The sequence below is a fragment of the Ursus americanus genome, chromosome 12 (assembly GCF_024610735.1).
Source record: "Ursus americanus isolate L20-20 chromosome 12, mUrsAme1.1.p, whole genome shotgun sequence".
Classification (NCBI taxonomy): Eukaryota; Metazoa; Chordata; class Mammalia; order Carnivora; family Ursidae; genus Ursus; species Ursus americanus.
The window spans coordinates 49,513,157-49,538,382 of NC_142138.1; the positions used below are offsets into that span (position 1 = coordinate 49,513,157).

General features: G+C 39.8%; 1 protein-coding gene across 3 annotated transcripts in view; it reads right to left on the minus strand.

The window, feature by feature from the left end:
* Window positions 1-25,226, minus strand: part of PLPPR5 (phospholipid phosphatase related 5) — a 118,645-nt gene that overhangs the window by 54,715 nt on the left and 38,704 nt on the right. For all 3 annotated transcript variants that reach the window (XM_045801715.2, XM_045801714.2, XM_087866118.1), the window contains exons 2-3: window positions 23,520-23,652; window positions 19,989-20,239 (exon numbers count right to left, since the gene is read on the minus strand). In XM_045801715.2, coding sequence (XP_045657671.1) covers window positions 19,989-20,239; window positions 23,520-23,652 — 384 coding nt within the window. The remainder of the gene's footprint in view (window positions 1-19,988; window positions 20,240-23,519; window positions 23,653-25,226) is intronic.

The following is a 25,226-nucleotide window of genomic DNA, read 5'->3' on the forward strand; positions in this document are numbered from 1 at the left end:
GGAGAGAAAAAGCCAACAGCAACGGTGATTGAGGTAAATGGGCTCAGCCTATGCCAAGAAGACAATGAAGGAGAGGGACTCAGGCCAACAGAAGAGAACACCTGTCTTCTATAGTGGGGAGCCGTGCTCGGTGCCAACCAGTCATTGTTATTGGTGAATATAAGTCCAGGGCTACCGCAGCACTAGTGTTTCAAAAATAAGTAGATATATTGTTCTAATAGGAAATCTCCAATTAAAAAATTAGGGGAAGTAATTACATTTTTAAAAATACACTAGACAGATATGGACACATCTGCTAATTGGATTAGTCATGTGCTGCTAGTTCACATCCCTAAATGGGCAAGCAAGAGTGTGGAAAGCTTAGAGTGGGGACAAGTCGTTAAATAACTCTACTGTGTTCAGAATAAAGCTCCAACTTTTACTGACGTGTAAGGCCCTCTCCAACGTGACCTTTTTTTCTTTCTCCAGCCTCATCTTCTCATTCCCTTCCCAGAAGCTATGCTTTCGCCATGCTAAACTGCTTATAATCCTCGCCATATTCTCTGTCATTCCATCTCTCCAAGTCCTTGTAGTAGGTTGAATAGTGACCCCTAAAAAGATATGTCCAAGTCCTAATCCCTGGAACCTGTGAATGTTACCTTATTTGGAAAACAGGGTGTTTGCAGATGTTATTAAGTCAAGAGTCTTGAGATTAGACCAGTGTCTTCGTAAGAGGAGTAGACATAGGCAGATATGAAAGGGATATGCACAGGCAAAGGCCATGTGGTGGCAGAGATAGAGAGGAAAGCTATGCTGCCACAAGCCAAGGAACGTCTAGAGCTGTCAGAAGCTAAAAGATGCAAGGAAGGATTCTCCCCTAGAGACTTCACAGGGAGCATGGCCCTGCTGGCCACCTTAACTTCAGACTTCTGGCTTCCAGAACTATGAGGGAATGCCCTTCTGTTGTTTTAAACCCCCAAGTTTGTGGCAATTTATTATGGCAGTTGTAGGAAACTAATACACTCCTCGACCACCTACCACCCTTGCCTGGCTCTCTTTCCCTGAGAAATCACTTGTTTCCTGGAAACCTTCTGGCCACCCCACCACCCTAAGTCCATTTCTATGAAAGCACTTAGTACACATTTTATTGGTAGGGTGGGGTACTTTGTTCATTATGGACTGAACTGTGTCCCCTCAAAATTTTTATGTTGAAGCCTTAACCGCCAATATGATGTTTAGAAATAGGGCTGTTAGGGAGAGAATAAGATTAAATGAGGTCATAAAGATGGGGCCCTAGCTAATAGGATTGGTGTCCTTATAAGAAGAGAAAGAGATACTAGAGAGTTTTCTCTACACAGCACAGTGAAAAGGCCATATGAGGACACAGAAAGGAGGAAGTTGTCTGCAACCCAAAAAGGGAGGCCTCACCAGTGACCAACCTTGATGGCACCTTGATCTTGCACTTTCGATCTCTGGAATTCAGAGAAAATAAGTTTCTGCTGTTTAAGCCACCCAGTCTGTGGTATCTTGTTATGGCAGCCCTAGAAGATTAATATACCTCTTCACCTCCCAGCCCCATCAAGTGTTAAGCAGGCGCCCTGGGATCAGGGGCTGAGTGTCATTGTCTCTGAATCTTCAAAACACCACAGGTGTCCAAATGGACTGATACATAATTGAACAAGTTGGTATTTTCAATGTTCTGAAATTAAGCCAACTTATAATTGTTTGATTTTTTTTTAATCTAAATTTCTTCTTTAAAATGTGGTACACATACTGTGAATTGAGATAAAAATGGAGTGAATCAAGATTCTTTTATTTTGAGTTCTTTTAGACATATCTTATCAGACACTAAGATAATTGATGACACTGACAATTACTGAAAAACTCAATCTAGGTCTGTGAATTTAAAGGAAAAGATAAAGGTCAGTGCTAAAAAAAAAATGTCCTGAGGATTACGTGACCACCAGGTCAATACAAGTCAACGTTGTGATGTGTCTGATAAAACAACAAAGTAGACAAATCAAACCAAATAAAGAAAACTCGATGCCATCTTACATTTATTAGCACTGGGTCAATTTTTGAGGTGTTTGTGTAAATATTAGATCTCTGACATCTGTTAATAATTACATTTGTAAAGTACTTTACTGATGTAGTATTATAGAATTATAAAAGAAGGAAGTTTACCTAAAATCCAAATCTTCTAAACTGTATTTCATGAATTCTTAGGAAATTCACAGGGGAGCTTCGAGAGCATTTATGAGGAGGGAAGTGGGGGAAGGAGGGTGGATTCCATGATGATATGTTACCAGGACAGGTTATCTAATTTGCAGAGCCCGGTGCAAAATGCAAATGTGAAGCCACTTGTAAATCATTAAGCATGTCAAGATGATGACAGCAGAGCATTAAACCAAGTGTGGGGCCCTCCCGAGCATGGGGCCTGTGTGACAACACGGGTTATACACCCATGAAACTGGCTCTGCCTGTTACGATTCCCAGTGTAGAAAGTTACTTGGGAAATTACTGGAAGAATGAGTGGATTACAATGGGCAAGAAGACAGCCTACTGGGAAAATTTCATCAATAATCCAAGCAAGTGATGATGAGGGTCTGAACCAAGTTCGTAGAAGTGGGAGTGAAGTCTGCTGATGCTAAGGTTATGCCTTCTAGGACTGTCTAATTTTGCTATTGAATTTCCCCTATGCTATTTCTATTCACAAATGGCTCCAAAGCTATAATCTTAACACCGCAGAGCTCCAAGAAATAAAAGTACCCAATAAGAAAACTTTATGGAATAAGAAAAATCAATTATGGACTGAGTTAAAAGGCCCTGTGATTCTCTGCTAAAAAATGGCCCAGATGAATTAGTGGGCAGCACTGTAAATTAAACATAATAGCAATGAATGCATAAGAGCACTTAAATACAAGAAATATGCCTGATTTATGTGCGGTGCCCCCCTTCAGTGTTTCTTATCTGATGAATGCACTGAGATTTCTGGCTCACTCCAAGAAGCCAACAGCACTAGAACACGGCATTGTGCCACTACCATGTGAGCAGCAAGGGACCCTGATGTGAGTCAAAACTCTACTCCTGGGAAACTACAGAGACGTTAGCCATGCAGAACCAAGGTTAAGAGACCTCGAATTCTGCACTGTCAGCGCTCCGGGGTGTGTACTTTAGTGCCTGGGGAGGCAGTCGAAGGCAGTAGTTGAAAGCATACTGAAGAGGCATTCTGGATTCAGATCCTGGCTACAGCATATACTGGCTGCGTGACTCTGGGCAAGTTATTAAATTTCTCTGAGCCCCAGTTTTCTCATCTTTAACTTGCAAATTATCATAGTACCTATGGCATACAGGTGTGCAGATTGAACAAGAAAATCTGTGCAAAGTACTTAGCACAGTACCAGTACACATAGTAAAAGGATGTTACTTATTTTCAGCTGTTCACACAAATACAGGCTCCCTTTTTTAGGGAAAATGAGAGTCAAAAGGGTCTTTAGTTTTAGGGCTTTTTAGAGTGAATAAGGTGTATTCTAGAATGGCTGCTGGAGGGTCCAAAGGAGGGCTGTGCAGGATGGTGAGAACACAGCCAGGGACAGCCATAGACACAGCTAGGGACAGGGACCTCACCAGCCAGCATCTCTGTGAATCCAATCCAGCTGTCTCCATGTCCAAGGGCAGTTACAGGTACCTGGGATCACTTACAGGCATGCAGCAGGACCTGTCCACCCTCACAATGTGCACGGATCCCATTCAGGCATCGTCTCCAATTATGAGACTGATTAAAGGTTTTCCCAGCTGAAGTTAGAATGGAAAAGAGCCTCAGCGGGATGGCTTGTGGGCCTTATATAAATGCCAAGCGGTGTCCCCATTTCTCTCTTGGCTTTAATAAAATTGCCATAGAAAATGCAGAAGCTTAATTTATTTAAAGGAATTAGCCCCATTCATCAGAGGAATCGATCCAGTGCTTTGAGTAGGCATAGCCTCTCAGTCTGAGTATCATTTTCTGCATTACTATACTTTGAGATTATAGATTTATTAGGGGACAAGGGCAAGGCATCTACTTAAATCTCCTAGTTACAAATAATGAGCATTTAAGATAGGGTTGTAGTTGTTTGAACCAATCAACACACTTTTCTAAGCCTGTATTATATTCATGTTATGCTGGCACCGTGGTACTATAAAGAAATGGTCTGTAACCTCAGTGAATTTATACTCTACTAGAGGCAGAAATACATAAATAATAAAACAATGAGGTATTTACCCATTTTAAATGCAACATTACTAAAGCCTTCCCAGATTGGAACAGGGGCAGCAGCACACTAGGGGCAGGGCAGCGGCTCACTAGGTGTGGGGCAGTGGCCGCAGTCGGTCCCAGGTGCAAGCTATAGGGGATGCAATAATAAAGCCCACCGAATGTCTCTCTGCTCTTTATGATTGCCAGGCAATTCTGAACAGTGTTAATAATAAATTACACGCGTCTGCCCCCCAGAAACTTTTGTTGGTGTAGCTAATAGTATCCTTCAAAGATGGCTGCTCCAGTCTCTCAACCCCTGGCTCCCTTGCCATGCCCCCACGAAGAGAGGAAGTCAAATTCTCCTCCCTTTGAATCTGGGCAGTCTTGCGACTTGCTTGTCACCAATAAAAGGCAGAAAATGTGACACTATGAACTCCTAAGAGCCCATGAACTTCTGCCTAGATCTCTGGAACATTTGCGCTTAGAATTTTGTAAGAAACCAGACCACCTAGGGTGGGCCATGCTGGGAGGAAGCCAAGACACATGGAAAGGCCGTGTGTGGGCAGCCCTCATCTTCAAGTCCCAGACCAGATGCAGACATACACATGAGCAATCTTCCAGATGACTCTGTGCCCCAGATATCAAGACACACTTTGAGTCAGCCTTTGAGTCTTCCCAGTTGCAGCCACAACATCACGGAGCAGACAAGACAGCCATGCTGTGTCTTTTTCAAATATCTGACCTGTAATCCGTGAGCACAGTAAATTGTTTTATGTCACCAAGTGTGGAGTGATTTGTTACGGAACAATAATTGGTCTAAGTTGAAGTAATTGCTGCACTTACTGTTGAGTGTTAATAACACAAATGTAAACTTCAAATCCGCAAATTTTATTACATAATCTCTAATAAGTATTATTTTATTGTACAGGGAAATTAATTTGAAGAACTCCCAGCTATACATCTGACTTCTGCCATGTGGACTCAGGTACATATATTCTGTTCAGAGAATAAATTTGTGAAGGTTGGGAGCCAGTCAAGCATGTTTTGGCCACAGAGTATCTCCAGCTCCTCTGGGGCTACATTTAAACAGCCTTGAGGGGTGCCTGGGTGGCGCAGTCATTAAGCATCTACCTTCGGCTCAGGGCGTGATCCCGGCGTTATGGGATCGAGCCCCACATCAGGCTCCTCCGCTATGAGCCTGCTTCTTCCTCTCCCACTCCCCCTGCTTGTGCTCCCTCTCTCTCTGGCTGTCTCTCTCTCTGTCAAATAAATAAATAAAATCTTTTAAAAAATAAATAAATAAACAGACTTGAGAGGGAAAACAACCACAACAGGACTGTAATTATAAACATGAAGAAAGAGAACTTGAGTTATTTCAACCCTGCCAATCTGTGACTACTTGGAGTTTTTATGTTTAACTTAAGGAAATAATACAATGAAACAATGAAATTACCATGAAATAATACAATGAAACAATGAATTACCATGAACTAATGAAATAATATAAATGTATAGTATTTTTGTTGCTAAGTGTAAATTTTAGAAATATGTGAAATATTGTTCTAAATTTTTATGTCTTTAAAATTAAAATCTATTCTTATTTATTTTAAAACTGAAATATGAATCAATAAAATGATTTTTACTGTTATCACATACTTATCATTGAAAATACTTTTTCCATATAGAGGAAAAGATATAAAAAATTATTTGCTTTGGTGTCAAATATACCAGGTGTGCCACTGAAGATGAGTAGATGAACTTCAATTTAAAAAGATGGCACAAAACTTCAAAAAGATCAACCTTGATCTGGGTCACAAAGATAAAGAACATTTTTTTTTTTTCACTACAGAGTATCTGAATCCTTTACTGTAACTGGGAAATACTCCACGGTATGCCTCCCACATCAGGAGCATATATCCCACCACCAAAACCACACAAAGGTTAGGTGTGTCTTTCCTCAAAGCCCTGGACAGCAGCTGCTGCTGGCACATGATCTGCACTCAGTCAACTGGATGTGTCTGCAAATCACGTAAAGAAGTGGATAACGTGAAACATCCGTTCCGCTGGCAGCCGTGGGGCAGCCGTGCTGGTGGGGACATCAGGAGGCGTGGCAGCAGTAGTGTTTGGGGTCCTGCGGACGGAGCAACACACCCTCACCACACCTTTGCTGTGGGCTGATTCTGACCGGGGTTCCGGCTGCCCAGGCTCCAGCAGCTCCTGCTCATTCCCTCAACTCAGGCTCTAAGCCTGTCCTTTCACTTCGTTTTGTCCCAAGTCAGACCCACGTTCTATTATTTAGAGTAGAGAATTTTGACAAATCCATAAAAGGTAAGTAGAAGTTGGACGAGAGCAGTACCTGCCCGTACTAGAGATACTGCAGATGGAGAGAATAGCCGAAGTACAAGTACTGAAGTAGAAGAAAATGTTGTGATTCGTAGTTGATAATGGTCCCCCGTGAAGAGAGTTCCCACGAACTGAGAACTGAGCTCATGAAAGAGGGCATTACGAAATAAGAGAGGTGTCCGAGCCCCAGTTACTGTAACAAAATACCACAGTCTAGGGGGCTTAAACAACAGGCGTTTATTTTCTCACAGTTCTGGAGGCTGGAAGTCTGAGTTCAGGAGCCAACATGGTCAGGTTCTGGTGAAAACCTTCTTCCTGGTTTGCAGATGGCTGCCTTCTTGCTATGTGTTTATAGGGCCGAGAAAGAGAAAGAGAACATGCTCTCCGCTGTCTTTTCTTTTAAGGACATTAATCCTATCGTAAGGACCCCACCCTCATGACCTCATCCACACCTAATTATTTCCCAAAGACCTCATCCCCGAATACCAAAATTGGAGGTTAGGGCTTCAACATATGAAGTTGGTGTAGGGGTGGGAGGGAGACATAATCCAGTCCATAGCATAAGAAAGGACAAGTTTCAGCCAGGACCGAGAGGGCGTCATATGCTACAGGTAGGAGCGTGATCCCCGAAGGGTTGGTGAGGGCCCACTAAGGAAAGCTTTTGTGCAAAAAGAGAATGTCTTCATGCTCATGCTTTAGGAGTGTTAACTCCAGTGGCAGAGTGTAGAGGGGACGGGATGAGGGAAGGGTTTTCTCAGGAAGCCTATGTGGGAAGCTCCTGTAGTCGTCAAGGCCAGTAATACAAAGGAGTCAAATTCGAGCAGTAGAAGTATGGGGCACAGGGTGGAGAAGAGTCTGGATTTGAGAGATATTTCAAATGTGGAACCAACAGAATTAATCAGACATCTGGATGTGGGGGTGTAGAAGTGGGAGGGGTTGAGGGTGACTCAGAGATTTCGGGCTTGGGTAACTGGGAGGATAGGAATGCCAATAATCAAATCAGAAGAGACAAAAGCAGGAGCTCGTTTGGAGCAAGATCATGATTTTGGTTTTTGAAGTGTTGAGTTTAAAGAGCTGATGGAACACCACATAGATATGTTCAAGTTAAGAACAGTCTGGAGTTCAGGAGAGAGGGTTACAGCCAGTGAAGGAATTTGGGGTTCACTTGAAGACATGGAGGTGTTAGGGGATGAGATCACCCTTGGGAGGGATAACAGAGGGAAGAAAAGGTCAAGAGCGGAGACTTAGTAAGCACTAGTAGATAGTCTTCTGACATTGCAATAAAGCACTTAATCAGGGAAGAAGCAAATTTGGACTCAATGTTCTCAAAGTCTTAAAAAGAGAAAACTTGGGGTAGGAGGGGGTGTGCAAGAGTCTCAATGCTGTTGAGACGGCTGGCAAGACAAGGATCTGAAGAGGCTTTTGATAAGATCGCTGTGGATGAAGTCTGAGGAGTAGTATTGGTAGAGTGTGTGTGGTGGGGGATGGGGGATGGAGGGGGAACAAAACCCATATTGTAACTGGTTTATAAGGTGAAGAAATATAAACTAATCTTTCTAGATGCTTCTTTCAGAGATGGAATGGTAGCTCAAATTAATGGAAGGTTTTTGTGTAGTTGTTGGTTTTGTTCTTTGATAGTGGAAATTTTAGCAAGTCTAAGGAAATCATATTTCTCTACATCTACAGAAACTAAAAGGCACGCATCCTTATATATAGAAAGATGCCTGATTAATATGTTTGACAAAGGAGAGAAAGCAACAAATATACTGTATGTAAAGTGCTTAGCACAGTAAGCACTCAGTAATAATAGTTATTATTTTTATACTCTAAATTTCTGTACTATTATAGAAGGATTTCTCCTTGTTATTTGAAATCCTTTGTTCCTGTTCCAAGATTTTCTTTAAATGGCATAAACAAGCAAATGGCTCAAATCAGACTGTGTTCATAGAAGGTAACCTCTTTTGTAATACAGTGAGAAAGGTGCCAAGAATCTCCTTGATTTAAAGCATATCCTCAATTTAGGAGGGGGTCTGATGACCGAAATTACAGTGCCATAATTTTTTCCTATATGCGAAGGCACTCCAAGTGCACGTATATTTGGCACGGGGAGTTATCAAAGAAGATAATACATCACAGTATTAACCCCTTGCTGGGCGTTAGCTTATTAGGTCCTCTCTGAGTGAGAACTAGATGAAAGCAGCGTGGCAAGCCACGGAGGTTAAGTTGCTCTCATCTCCCCTCCGGAAAGAGTCAGCTATTCTGCTTTAGGGACAGCAGTGAGCTGAGTGTCCACCTGTAGTGTAGTGTTTGAGCAGAGGCCACAACCCTCCTGGCCAGCCCCCAGCCAGTGACTGAGTACAGTGAGGTACTAAGGTTTGGCCATTCATGCAGTGTGGGGCTCTTCCAACGGGCAACCTCTGGTCAAGATCGGCAGAGACTCTGTCAGATCTGCACCATGGTCTAGACTCTCCCTATCGAATCTTACTTCTACCTTCTTTCATAAGTATTATCCCCCTCTAATCCTCCAATAAATCTCAGGTTCCTAATTTTATTTCTAATACTACTCTTAATTCTCAGTTTCTGCTTCTTGGAGGATCCTAACAGAATTGGGATAATTTAAGAAAAGAGGTGATAAGATGCGGTCTGGGGACATGTTCTTGCTGGAAATGAGGCACATATAGTCCACCAGGTAGCAACCTAATTGCTAAAACCCACCAGTAGTGACTTGGGAGACTGTTCTGGATGGGATAGGGTAACCAACCTAACCTGGTTTACACTAAACTTTCCTGATTTTATCACTGGAAGTCTGAAGTCTGATGGTTGGTCACCCTGGTGGAGAGGAATTCCCTAACCAGGTCAATGACATGGGAAGTTGAGAAGTCCATGGAAGCAATGCCTAGAAGGATAATGCAGTTGACTGGCTCCTGTTAAGTTGTGTTGGTGCCCTCCAGAAGGAAAATGGAAAACTGAGGACAGTTAACAAACAAATGAAAATCGACTGTGATGGCTGGAGTGCCTCTTTGGGAACTTACAAAAAAAGCCCTTGTTTCTGCAATGTCAGAGTAAAAAAACCTGAAGGCCAGACTCATGGCTCTTATAGCTAAGAGTCCAGGGATCTTCAAAGATGATTGAATGCTCAGGTAAGGCAGGTCTATTATGCCAAGACAAGACTCTGGTTAGAAAAATCTAAGACCTGACACAAGGGACAGGGACCTCTGAGTGGATGTACATGAAGATGATGGTTCATCAGCTCCTCTAAACCCTCTGAACCTTCAGATGTGGCCCACCCCTACCTACTCAGGGCTAGCATTCCTCCCAGCCCCACCCAAACTATTCTAGTAGGGGAGCGAGAAGCCTCTCTGAGGCCCTCTCAAGATCTACTTCGACCTCTTCTGGCTGCCAGGCCAACAATTAGGGCTTAGTTGCCCAGGATGAAATGAACCTGATAAGGGAGGACAGAGCCTCTGCCCCAAAACTGCTGTAAGAATTAGCCGACACCTGACAGCTGAAGCCTGGGGAGAACTATGTGGCTGGATTTTGAGGGTGCCTTATCAAGGAGGCTGAAATATAAACAGGATAAAAGAGTGTTTGTTGACATGAGGACACTCTTCTTGGGGATGTGGGATTTGATATTCTTGCAAGGTCCCCAGGGAACAGTAACCGCCACCCCCCCTCCCCAGGTGGGCTCCTAAAAGCCTGGAGAAACGGATTACTTTCTCTCGATGAAGCTGACATGCCTGAAATGTTTTGGCAGATGGTGGAGGAAGGAATTAGAAGCCTCAGAGAAGTGGCATTGCTGGAATGGACATATAATATAAGCCTTAAGGACCCACAGAGGATGATGTACCACGGGAGACTTCATGGACACACGGTTCATTGAGGCACCAGGAATGTGCTAGTGAGAGGGACACTAGCAGGGCACAGAAGGCCAGGATTGATGGTAGGGTAGATTCCACAGCTGGAGCCTTTATATCCATGCAGATCATGGGGGGCCTGAAGAAACAAGCTATTTACCGGTGCTTAACCATCAGAAGCAGGAGTGTGTGTGTGTGTGTGTGTGTGTGTGTGTGTGTGTGTGTGTGTGTGAATTATCATAACAATGCAGAAGGCCTGAGTGACAGCCAAGGTGATGTGACCAGAAAGTTTTGGAATTGATTTATAGAACATAGCACTTCCTAGAGGCAAATAGATGAGGAGCCAAGAAGAATACTTAATCTATAACCACAAGATAATGAGAACGCAGAGTTGAAAGTGGATGCCCCAATAAAAAGTTTTAATCCTTTGTGCAGTTACCAAACTGAAATGAAATCCACTAACGGAAGAGGCAGCTGGTCCCCAGAAGGAAGGACCCTGCAACGTGACAGAAAGTATATAATGTAATGATTTTCCCAGTCTTTTCCTAATAGGACCTAAGACCATTTATTCAGGTGACTATATTATTGGGGAGAAGAGAATATCCAGATATTTTAAGGACTATTGGACACAGAGTCTAACGGGACATCGATACCTAGAGACCTGAATTAGCATCATTATTGCCCCTGCTAGAGTAGGGTTGCATGGGGACTACATAGTGAATATGGGCCAAAGTCTACTCAGTCTGTGAACACATCCAGTAATCATTTTCCCATTGGCAGGTAGAATACTGGGGGAATTCAATAGGAAGCTTATGAAACTATACCCTCCCAACTCCTGCCAAGATAGTAAATCAAAAACAATACTGCATTAAAGGTGAGGGGATGGCGAAGATTCGTCCACCACTTAGAATCTCAAAAATGCCAGGATAGTGGTTCTTATCCTATCTCCATTTAATTCACCAGTCTGGGCAGATCCTGGAGAATGACTGTAGACCACTGAATCTTCAACCAAGTAGTAGTGACCACTGATTTGTCAAATGCATTCTTTTTTATCTTGTTCAGGAAAGAGAATGAGAAAGAGTTCACATTCACATGGAATAGGCAAATTTTTACATTGAGGTTTATGTCATTGCTATATTAACCCTCCTGCACTTTGCCACACGGTCTGACATGACCATCATATTGATTCTTTGCATCAAAGACATCATGCTGATCAAGCAGGTAAACAAGAGATGGTCAGTGCACTGGAGGCCTTGGTAAGACATGTGCATTGCAGATCATGGGAGATAAACCCTGTAAGATCCAAGGGCTTGGGACATCAATCAAGTTTTTAGGGATCCATTGACCAGGGACATACTACACATCCCCTCCAAAGTCAAAGACAAATTATTGCATCCTGTACCCCTACCACAAAGAAAGAAACAGAGCACCTTTAGATCATTTGTGTTCTTGGGGACACACGTCCCACACCTATGAAGACTGCTCTGGCCTACAGACCAGGTGACATGAAAAGCTGTCAGCTATAAGTGGGTTCTGGAGCAGAAAAGGGCCCTGACAGCAAGTACAGGCAAGCAGCCCTGCTGCTTGGGCCACAGGATCCAGCAGGCCTGTGGTGCTTGAGATGTCACTGGTGGAAAACACAGTCTGGAGCTCACGAATGGCCCTCCTGTGAGAATCAGTGTTGGCTCCTGTAACTCAGGAGCAAGCCCATGACTTCTGCAGCAGAGCTTGATGCATCTTTTGAAAAATGGACTTGGGCATGGAAGAAATGAAATGTCAAATGATCACACATTTAGAGCTGCCCATTGCCATCTAGGTTCTGTTGGATCTGGTCAAAGTGACAGTGCCCACCACGGAGGTCTCGTGAGCATTAAGCTCTGCCAATGCCACTTAGGTAATTATGTATCCAATTACTGTACACGGTAAAGAAATAAAAGGTAACTTAGAAGTTGTCATTTTTAAAAACAATCGAAGTTCTTTAACATCTCAAACGATGTGCAGAACATAAGATATAAAAATTAAGGGTCATAAGAATAAAATATTCATTCACTTAAAATCAAAAGTACAATTAAAATCCAATCACCATGACCATTTATATGACTTTTAGTGTTTGAGCTACTTGGCTGCCTGGAAAATAAGACATGAGACAGGAATTTATGGAGTACACACTTTTTTAACAATCTTCCTAATTCATATTGTGCAACTTTCAATTACAATCCATTGACCAGTTTTCTTCACCTACTGTGTGTGAGGCAATGCCCTTTGATCACTCAGCCTGCAGCTCTCTCCTCTCCACTGGGGCACATGCCAGGAGGTAGTGCAATATAAGAGACCAAATACTGGCTTTGGAGGGACACTGGCCTGCATCATATTTCTGGTTCTAACAAATACTAGTGATACAACCTTGGGCAAGTTAATTGGCCTCTTGTATCTTCAGTTTTGTTACCTGTAAAATGAAGATGGCCATACTTTCTTCCTTCCGGCCACTGTGAAGATTGAGGACTATTAGGTACTTAGTATGAGGCCAGACTTACTTTCCAATACATGGAAGCTGGGGGACAGAAGGGTGCAATACAGGAGCAGGCGGCCAGGGACGTGGCTCAGTTTAGCCATAGCATCGAAGGAAACTGGTGATGGTGTGTGAACCCCACAGTGCGCACCGGAGCACTGGCTCTGGGTCTAGGTCAGACTTCCCTTTTCCTGCGCTCCAAGAGAAAATGCTTAGGGATTCCCAGCTGCTCAAATCTATACTCTCCCTGCCATGGCTCAGGCTCTTGGCAGCTCATAGAGTCCAAGCTCATTTCATTTCTCAAAAACTAGTCATTTCATGTCATGTCACTTCATTTCATCTGACTCTGGTCTCATCAACACTAGGGCTCCCAATCTTAAGGGAACCAGCTAAATCCAAATCCTTATTTCATGTCTGAGATTCATTGACAATCTACTTAAAATATTCCCTTTACTTTGAGTTTCTTTCCTTTTTAGTTGTGTCTTTACATTCTATCAGACCATTTTAAATCAACCTCAGAAGGAGTTTACATCAGCAAGTACAGGCTTGATGCATTCTAGGTAGTCCATATATATTTATGGAATTGCATTAAATAAAATCATTTTGAAACACTGCCGTAATGTCATTTTTCAACTCCGCATTCCTTGTTAACCTAAATGTGAAGCCTCAAGTTGTTCCTGATTTATTTATTCTTGCTAATCCTTAAGTCCCACGTATGCTCCCCATTGGAGGTTCCCCCTCACTAGTTCCTAATTCTATCTGCTGTTTCTTGCTTGCTGCCTCTTGCTCTCATGGTCCCCTTACCTGTAATGCCTCTTCTTTACCTATTCAAATCACATTCATCTTCAAAACCCAGCCCAAGTACCACTTACTTCTGAAGCACTCTCCCATGGTGCTTGGCAACACTGATCTTCACCTCCTGGATACTGAGTGGCTCTCATGGTCATTACCAGATAGACTAATAATCGTATTCCATTGAGAACTTTATGATGCACTCTTTTCAGGGCAAACTTATCCAGTAGGCATGGTACTAAGGGCCCATGATACTTCTAGGGTCCAATAAAACTGTCTTCATTTCTTTTGAAAACAGAAGGAAAGGTGAACATTGAGGTTGAAGAACATGATTAATATATGTTATTTATAAACTCGCTTTTATACATTTTATACATTTTTTTTCAAAGGTAAGAAGAGGCCCTGAAAGCAAAGTGAGTGCCTAGGGCCTACAAAAGTCCTAATGCAGTCCTGACTATACCTTATATTGTCCAGAGAGTGAGTCCTGTTTTCCTAAATGCGCAAGTGCTGCCAGGAATCTGCAACCTGGAGTTTGCTAACACCTAAGAAACCCCAGATGTATTCATGCATTCTAAGACATCTTTTTCAATACTTCAAAGAGCTTAACAGAAAAGTATATTTACCCACAAGAAGTCCACATGCACTGACTAAAATGTCAGTCCTCTTTACTTATGAAGTCGTTTGGCAACACTGGCGATCTCACGCTGCTGAGTGGTTCTAATACACTGTGGAAGACACAGGAATTTCTGGGATGTGACTAGTGAATCAGACACCATTATAAAGCCATGGGTCAATCACAGAATACCCAGTTATAAGTGTCACTTCCAGAAGCCAGGGAAAACTAAGGTCAAGAATACATGTGTCTTCAATCATTTACTGCTTATTATTTAATAGCTGTATGTGTGCAATTTTAATAACTGTATGTGCATCATTTCCAAACAACACTATTATATTTTTATTATTATGGGCCATAGTTCAATATCTGGGCCTAAGTTGGGATGGGAAAACGTTTTTATTAGATAGAAGATTTAGAAATATAAAGTTCGTGGAGGAGTGTGGGACAAGAAGGTGGTAAATTATATAAGCGGTCCATGGTAATGAAAACATTAGAACTCAGTGGGTACTCTGCAGATGTCTTCAGCAACCTCCCCACCTGCTACGACACTTAGCTGAAGGCTGGCAGGACAAATGTCAGTCGACGAATAACAGTGGTGACAGCAGCAGTAGTCACAGTAATAAGAGAGCAGTCGCATTATAAGTGGGGGCTCAATAAATACTGTTTGATAGATTATCTAGTAGACACAAATGTGCTCATCTGAAATCTAGAGCACAGGGATCTTACACATTTCAGCATTAAATTACTTCTGGGTAGGGAAGATGTAGAGGCATGGCTTTCTGATGGCAGCCAGATCTCATCAGTCACTCCAGACAAATCCATGAAGGTGGCCCAGAGCTTTTCTTTTAACCCACCCTAACGTTTCTCCTCCAAACACAATCCCTGACCAGTCTCATGGCATCACGTGCTGCAGGCAAACTCCTGTCCCCCGGAATAAGAACCCAGAAATTAGTTTAAATGTTACTAGAAGAGAGGCAAACAGATACCAGTGGGTTGTGTTTATTTAACCCTTGTTTGGCAGCCCATGACCACAGGGGACCTCTAAGATTATTACAAAAGATGGCTGGGTGGGAAGCAAGAGCAGGATAATGCCAAAGACTGGACACCAACAAGGGGAGGAATGATATTGCAAAGCCTTCCACTGATATTCTGGGAAAAGACTGCAGTGAACAGTTTAATATCCACAAATCCCTCCCTTCCTGGTGTATTCACTTCTTTACAATCTGATTGCACTCAGCCTCCCATTTATAGGTGGAGTCTATGTCTCTGCCCCCATCAATCCGGGCTGGCCTTGTGGATTTCCTTGGACTAACAGAGCAAAGAAATGGGGATAATGAACGAGTTTCAAAGCCTATACTTCAAGATGCCCTGTAGCTTGTGCCTCTGCTCTCTTGGAAGACAGCTCTCAGGGAAAATCTCTTGAGAACGAGCAAGGCCCAGCTATTGAGCTGTCCCAGCCCCATCTACCCCTAGCTAAACACAGCCCATGACAGAAGCAAGGTTTGACTACCAGTAAAACCACAGATGGCCCCACAAAATCCTGAAGATAGTAAGTTCTTGTTTTGAGATTTAGTGGTTTAAGGTTTTTTTTACAGCAAAAGATCATGAAAAAACGCCAAGTGTAGCTGACCCTTTTTGTCTTTCTTTCTAGATTTTCAGAAAAATCAATCTAAGGCCAGAATGGGAAGTAACCTAAAGAGATCATTTTATGTCTTTCTGTTTCCCTGATTTATGAGGTTAACTGGAAAGTCACCAAACATTATTTCTCATTCTCAACTTTGAAGTTCATTGGACCTTAATTAGAAAAACTGCTCATTTTATAGGAAATGAGTAACACAAAGCTAAATTTAAATATTATTCTAATGTGACTTAACACGGAATTATAAATTTAATGGTTGAAGGTTAAATAACCTTCACAATTTTTTCCTGGGAAACCAGCAACATTTGCAAAAATAAGCATAGGGATTTTTTTTCCCCCTTGAAAATAAATTCTCAGTAAAGCAAAAGAGAGCAACTCTGTTATCAAATTATCCCCAAAGCCTTAATTAAAGTCAAATGCTAAGGGAGATTTCAAGTTCCTTAATTTTACTGACTAATCCACAAGGAGAAACATCAGAAAAATATGCCTCAGTTCTTACTCATATACTTCACAATAGAGCTTATTTATTTTTATTTATATATTTACATATGTTTATGACACCTCCACCACATTAAACAAATTTATCTCTACCTAAGTACAGCAATAAGCCTGTTTCCACAGAAAATACTGAATATGGCTGTTTTCCTATTTCCCTACTCATCAAAATTCTGGCAAGCATTTCATGAGACTGTATTAGTTCGAAACACCCCAACATTTCTATTATAAAGTTTTCCCAAGGTGTCTCTAGTGAAGCTGGGAGATATATATATGTATATGGGTTCAAATATAACAGCGAAACCTGACTGTAATGCCCGCATTTGCGGCAGGAGTTATATTCAGAGTTGCCATGGCAGCCGCCCACACTCACACACTCAGAAGGGGTGGTGGGGAAGAGAGAAAAGCGGTTCGCAGAGAACAGAATCTATTGTTAAAAAGACAGAGGTACCCTGCAATGTAATTACAAATAGGAATCCTGACTTTTAGTCTGAACCAGTGTTTAATGAGGAAGATTTCCGAGTGTTGGAGTGTCATTAAATGTTTTTTCTCTAAACATATCTACCATCTGAACCCTCAGCCGTAACCTTTCTGGATGCTGAGATTATGTGGCAGCAGGAGAAAATTAAGCTGACCATGCACACATTAGAACTAATATGATTTAATATTCCTTCTCTGGAATATTTGGGAATCACTGTAGCCAAGAAAATGGGTGGTTCTCATGTGGGAAACAAAGGCAGATTATAAAATAAATTTCCTTACCACCTACAGCCCACTGACAAGTCCTTGAAACAGGCAGAGTGACATTCCTCTAGGGACTCAACTGCCTCAACGTGAATACTTTGCTAAGGGCAAAAAGCAATCTTAGCCTGACCCCCCCCCCCCCCCGCCCCAGGATCCTGTAAGTGTACTTTAACGTATAAAATTTCCTTTGGAAACTTCCTTTATTGCTAAACCCCCCAAGAATATGGCCCACCGATATACATCTGAAAGGTCTCATGACTAAGGTTTTACTAGACAGTAATAAATAACATTTTCCCACCAATAGCTAGCCCCCTCAAAGTCCTGGAAACCTTGCTTCCAAAATTCCTTAGAGACTTATGCTATCATTAAGCCTCTCCCAACTTGAAAGTATAAAGTGGGCCACTCCTCATGATCCCAGTGCAGCTCCTTCTGCCTAAGGGTTCTGTCCCAGTGCCTTAATAACATCACCTTTTCGCTCCAAAGATGTCTCAAGAATTCTTTCTTGGACATCGGCTTCTAACCCTAACATCTTTCCTACATCAGTTCTATGGATCTGGACAGGTTACTTCACTTTCTGAGTGTCCTCATCCGTAAAATGGGCATAATAATACTGCATACTTCAAGGAGTTTTTATGAAGATTCAACGTATTAGTACAAATAATCAATTACTACATATATAGTAATAATAATCTACAAAGAATCAATTTTAATACATCAATAAGAATTAGTAATATATTAGATAAATCAGTAAAAGTGAGGCACTTGGTGCTTGACATATAGTAAATGCTCAATGAAAGTTTGCTATAATAATTACATATATATTTCATACATATAAGAAGTTGCTAAAACACTTGCCAGCTGACCAGAGGCAAGACGAGACATTAAGATTTCTCCAGGTCTTAAAAGCATAATACCTTCTCCCAAAACAATGCCTTTGAAAACCTGACTTTGGCAGAACAAAAAGATCAAGTATTTATAATTCTAGCACACTCATCACCATTGGCAAACCCTGGTTAGACAGCAAAACCAATCATCTATTAGTGCTAAAATAATCATGTAACAGGATTTGGGTTCAGAGACTATTCTGGAATTTATCTCAAGTCCTTGGCTTGATCACATATGTATATGCAGATATTTGCAATTCATTCTCGGATACAAATAACAACGTCAGATTTAGATGTGATGACAATGAATGAAAAGTATTTTGTCACTTCTGATTCACTCAAGTTTTAAGTCTTCATTTTAAGGCTGAATGCTTCATATTCTAAGAGAGGTGGGACATGTAGTCAAGCAATTTAATGAATAAGAAAGAATATGCATAGATAAACAGATTTTATATCAAGTCTGCAGTGCCTTAGAATGGGAAGCAGAAATCAAAGCTGATGGGATAAAGAAATCAGCGGAAATTGGAGGAGTGGAGTTGGGAGCACACTGAGAGGGGAAGAAGGGAGTTGTAACTGACAAATTGTACAGAAGTCAGAAGATAGTGGAGGAGAAAATGGATAGGATGGGATTTGATCTTTAACTCTATAAAACTTTTTTTGATGGGATTTTTAAAAGTCCAGCCTGTGAGGGATAGAATTAGCTCGGCTTGAAAACTTTAGAAATGTTAAAATGCATATACTTACAGCCTCAAAAATTATCCTGCCATTGTGAGTGGTATGTATAGTGCTATATTTTCCCTCCTAAATTGTTGCTTATTAAGTAATTTTGTTTCCAATTTCAAGTAGAGGTATCATAGGGTATTACTGTGTATTCTCTCTGCTTTTTAGAGATAAGCAGACAGGATTACATTAAGAATATCAGAGATATTTCCATAATCAAATAGCTCCTTGAAGGTAAAAATAATTCTGGGTTTTTTAAGTCATCGGCAATGAACAGATTTGGTTTCAAATAGGTCCTGAGATCTCTTGTCGATGAGTTGAAATCAGAAGAAAGGAGGTATTGACACTATTGGAAAGGAGAACCCCAAAAGACGTTTAAATTCTTTGAACTTTTTACTGTAGCCATGGAAAAGCCTACAGAGCACACTTTAGGAGTCCAGCTCCATAGCTACAAGGCAGAGCCTGGTAAGAGAGGGAAGGGCTGATGGCAGGAATGCTGAGGCCAAGAGCTGCCTGTCAAGGCTGCCCTTCTTTCTACTCCTGCAAATCAGTAATGTGCTCGACCATGACCATTTACTTCCACCCAGAGGTCCTGGACAGCTGCAGCAGGGGCCTGGCTCTCACCACCGAAATGGTGGCAAAGACTCAAAAATAAAGGGAAAAAAACATAATTTATAAGGACATTTTGGTTAGTTCTATACAAAAATATTGAAACAGTAGTTGAGATATTGTAATGACATAGTTACCAATAACCAAATAAACAAAAAAACTTTCTGAAAAAAAAAAAAATGCCCCTTTCCCGACCTCCTCCAGAGAATGTTAGAGCTTGAGTAGGCAGCTAAGAGGCCTGGATAGTTTTCTTAATTGGTCTATTACAAGATTATGGGGACTGCTACGGGACAAATTTGTTTCCATTAAGCCCTATTTAACATAAAGACAAATATATTCTCAAATAGAAATGCTAATGGCTATATTTTTTAATGCAACTAACTACCCACACATAATCTCATGAGAGTCAACTGACTTAATTTTATCCACAGTACAAACAGCTATTATTAAAAATAAATTAAATGGCCTACAGAAAGCTGTTAATGTGACTTCCATTATGGCAGAGAAAAAGAATTTCTACATTGGGAGAATGAACAGAAAGACTAAGACTGGTTAATAATCCTTACTTACTGTCAGGTACATAGCTGCATAGACACTGAGAGCTGCTTCTTTGGATGGAAACGTCTTCCTTGCTCTCATGATGAGATCCGGGTTGCCTGTGCAGGCCTCTTCCCCACTGATGAACTGTGTATACTGCTGACATCCAAGCGCTGTGTAGTTGGGCTTACACAGGGCAAGAAAATGTGGAGCCAGATTCCCTGTGACTACTTGCCCAGCATTTACAAAGATATCCGTAGCAAATAGCCCAAATGTATAAATACCTGAGGAAGAAAACAAACCCTCGTAACTCTGTTTTGTTTTGTTTGTATTTCAGTTGATGATAAGCCAACATGGAAATATTTTAGAAACTATAAAATAATTCATACGTTCATACATATGGTTCCTTCCATTTCACTTCTCTCCAGTTCTTTGCTTTCTGGAGCGGTGGGAGTGTTACATTATTTAACATATCGAGCTGTCTACCACTGGCTACAGTCTTATGCATGGCAGGTTTATAAGACATAAGATAAAAGAAGATATATTCTAAGATTGTGTTGGGGTAACTTGATTTTTAAAAAGGAGACATGTTTCTCTGGAAAGGGCTCAGTCTCCCACCTACTAATGTTAGCGATTTTGATTTTTCCCTATTTCGAAAATATTTTGCATCTTACAAGCATAAAGCAAAGCAGTTGTCTCCCTTTGATTATGCCTCTTAAACCCATTCAGACTGATATTAACTCTGCTGGAGGTGCCAATTAGCAGTAAAGTGCAATGCCATTAGTTTTCATTTAAATATCGTGGAAAATCTTAAGTAAAGAAGAATGGTTCAGATTGATTTCTACCCTGCTTTCACGAATACATTTTAAAAAGTCACATAACAGCTAGTAACTTAGTCCCACCTTATATTCTATGGTTGGATTTTAACTTATCAAATTTGGGGCAATTTCATAAATAATAATGCAATCAAAATTATAATTTTTCAATTATCTTCACAGCATTCAAATTTATGTGCTTGGGTTACCAGAAGGTATAAAATTAAGTATACACATATTTGTTTTTTGGTCTCCTTTTGTGAGGAATGTGACAATTTACTCAAATTAAAAAAAAATTTCTAAATTCAATATCATTGGTCATTAGAACCAAAATTTATTTTTCCCCTTAGGTAGAGCGGGCAAAATAAATTCCTTGGCACCATTTTCAATGAAACTGACAGATACAACCTTTGAGGATGTGGTACCAATGTGAATAAATCTATTCTTCTCAATTTTGCAAAATAAAATTCCATCAGGTATTTTCATATACCAGGAGAGTACTTCCCGAACAGTTTGTTCATTAAAAGTCATCTAGTTCTATGATAATAATCAGACACTTCTCTTCTTAGTCATAAATTTCTTGATTGTTTCTTTGCTAAACCTTTATATGTAATTATTGGCTGTTAGGCAGGAAGTCACCAGGGAAGTCGTGCAGGATCAAATAATTTTTTGGCATCAGAAACATGGCTATTCTTTTGATTTGTGAAATATTATATAAGATTATAAAAGGCTCATAGTACCTGCACATAGCAAAACTCTGTGTATACAAATGGCAACAAAACAAAGACCTTAGTTCGTACTTTACCTAAAAATGTTAAAAGGAAATAATAAAAAGCTCTTTCTTTACCTCTTCCCAGCATTTCATGAGTCATAAATGTTATCAAAAGCAGAAACTTAGGAGAGGCAGAGAAATGAAAGAGAATGGAGGAGCTTAATACAATGTTCATGCACGTAACCTCTCCTTCCAAACACTGCGGCCCAGCACGGACACCTAAATGGCAAGTCTTCATCTCTACTCCCTTGAACTCTAGGCTACAATGTACTCATTTTCTTTAACCAAACCATTCTCTTTATCTGCTGTAATAAGTTTTCCTGTGTAAAACAGAGAGAAGTATTTGATAAGGATATGGGGATGTCTCTTGATACTTGTAAAGTTCCCAAATGTGCCTTTGAATTGAAATATTCAGTGCATCAGGCCCAAGGCCAATATTGCAGCTACAAAGATACTTATTAAAGTGAGATCCCATGAATGCATCTGTGGTGCTGACCGCCAGGATAAAGTCCCTACAAAGAATGATGCTCTATTATGCTGTATGTAATGTTTTGCTTATAAACTTCTCATTTTAACAAACTAGAAATATCCAAATCATAATGAACAAGGGAAAAGAAACAAATCAAACACTCCTAAATATTTTATAAGATCATATAGTGAGAACCATACAGAGATTTAAAGCATGCTTTACTTTGTGCCATATATTTTTTAGAAATTGTGCAAACGCAAAAAAATATCTACTTAAGTAGGCATGATAAAATTTGCTTTAACAGTATTTTGGAAAGTGTCAATTTTATCATTTTTAGTTTTGAGTATATTATTGCTTATTTTGCTATTAAATGACTCATGCAAATATAAATGAGTCAAGAACACGGTATTGATGCATGTAAAAAATAGCTTTTTAAACTTTCATATAAAATTTGTCATCACTTCAACAGTATAAATGAGGGCTTTGGAGATGTATAACTTGATGGCAATAAAAAGAACAGTCTTAGATAAGAAGACCATTTGTCTTTAGAGAGGTTCAAAGGCAAGATGACATTTGATTAGTCTTTGAGTGGGTTTATATATAGATTAGCTGATCTATGCATAATATCTCCGAAGTCTTCATCTTGATCCCACCGATATGAGAAATACATTGAAGGGCACAGGACCTTAATCTCAATCTAAACATAGATAAAAATTTACCTTAAATTTTATTTAGCATATACAGACATACTTTTTTATCTGAAAAATACAAGAAATGCTAATTTATATTAGACTTTATTGTGTCAGTTAAAAAATTTGTCTTGGCCAAGTTTCTACTGAATTGAAACGATTTGCAATAATTCATCAATGCTTATATGTATTAGTGCTAAAGTTTCAGACTGAAGGTTAAAGTTCAGTAAATCCTTTTCTAAAATTAAAAATAATTTTTAATTTACTTTCAGTACAGTTAACGTACAATGTTATGTTAGCTTCAGGTGTACGATATAATAGTAATAGTGATAGTACATCTTTTCCTCTAATAAAATCACTAACACGTTTTTGTTCACATTAAGAAAAAAGCTCAGAGGAAGTGCTGGAGAGCTCCATCTGACCTTTAACAAACACAACATATTTTTTCTTTGCGAAGCTATTTTCCTTGTCTTTCATGATGTTCAACAATCTAACTAGATTATCATTTCTCCCCAAGCACTGTTTCTGAAATTTCATAAACGCAATAAATCATTTATTTTAATTATGTAATTTTTAGTTTCTTAAAGAATATTAAACATCCAAGTGTGGTGTGTTTTTTTTTCTTAAAATAATATGGAAATAACACCTGAGGAGGAGCCCTATGAGAGAAAGTAGTATGCAATGCTATTTTTAAAACCAAAATTTCAAATAAAATATAATCCAATATTTGCATACAGTTAAAATGCTGATCATTTTAAGGGTTAGCTTACACATAAACATGATTTCAGCAACAATAAAAATAATTCAATGAACACATACCCAGAAATCGTACAGTTCTCCGCACCAGTGGGTTTATATAGCAACAATCTCCAGTTAAAATAGTCTTCTCCTGGTTTTCAAAATCCCGTGTGGCCAGTTGCAGGCAAAACACAGCAGTTTCTCCAACTATTATCTTGCAAGGAAATAAAAGGTTAAAGAACATTAGAATTTAAGCAGTATAAATGTAGAATAATTTTATTTTTAAAAAATGCAAGAAAGTAACTCCTTTGAGTGGTAACGATCTCAATATAAAACTGAATCATATTTGCTTAACTAAGCCCTTTTATTAGAACCTTATCCCTATGTATACAACCCATATTTTCTCAATTCAAGGGAGTATTAAACTAATAAATTATGAATACAAATGGACCATACCATTTTTGTTTTCTGAAAGGTTTCAAAAAAAAAATTTACAAAGGATCTTTGCTTTAAGGATGCGATGATTTATTTTTGGTATTTAACTGAATTCCATGTTTTATTTTTAAGTTATTATGTCTCACTTAAATTTGACACTGCCACAGAAATCAGAACAATTTTCTATGAAAATATTCTTGAAAGGATCAGATAAAGACATCCTAAAGTCAAATTACATTAATACTTTTACAACAGGAAACAAAATCAATTCACATGTGTTTGGCCTTCAGATTATCCTTTGCCAAAATCCCATTATTTTATTCTGAGACAGTATAAAAATTATAGTCATTAATATATTCTTTATATTCAAGTATACATGTCATTTTAATCTTCATAAAAAAATGAATCAGAAAATATTATATTTCTTTTATAATTGAAAAAACCAAGACTTGGAACCCAAATGAATTGCCCAAAGCCACAGAACTACTAAAGAGAAAAATTAGATTCTGGTACAGATTCTTTGCTCTACTATGCTGATTTATTAGAGGACCTGCCTATCTTCCCTTGGTGTTTATACCATTTTCAGTGGTTTTTATACATGGCCTTTAAAATCACCCAGCAAGGTATTAGAGCATGTGTTAATATTCCATTCCATGAATGAGGAGGCTTAGGGAGGTCAAAAAATTTGCTCCCCATCAAGCCAGTCAGAAACCAAGTAGAGATTGCTGACTCAGCCCCAGATCTTTTGACTCTATTTAATACTCTGATCAACCCCACTAGAAATATGATTAAGAGAAAAGAAACTGGAGCAAATGGTATGTTGCCTAATTTGTCATTATTAAGGTTAGTTTTCAGTACGTCTTGTCTAGGTTAAGTAACATACTACACAGGGAGTCCCTGACATTGCCTGGAAAAATGCTTTTGGGGTCTTGATGAAAGGTAATATCTGTAATTACAGGATATTCAAAATTATAAGTGGGAGATACAGAAAGAGTTCGTAGGAGATTAAACGTCTGATCTAGTTTTACTCCAATGAGTAACAGATTATAAAGTATTTCTTAATTTTTATTCTTTCCAACTTTTCCTCTTTTCTTACTATAGCTCTTCTTCCAAGGAAGTCAAGGTTCAAGTTTAAACCAGAAGATGTTGTGCGGAATTATATTAAAGGAATCCAGTATTGCCTATCTGGTAAGACTGGATTGAATTAAGAAAGGCTGGAGTTTAGAGCCTCCCAAATCCTTCTGAAATTTTTAACTTCAGTAAAGTAGAGCAGGTGTGTGATGGAACAGTTCATCCGGCCTAAAGACGCACAAGAGGTATTTTCTATGGGTTCATCAGCTGCCACCAGGGCCC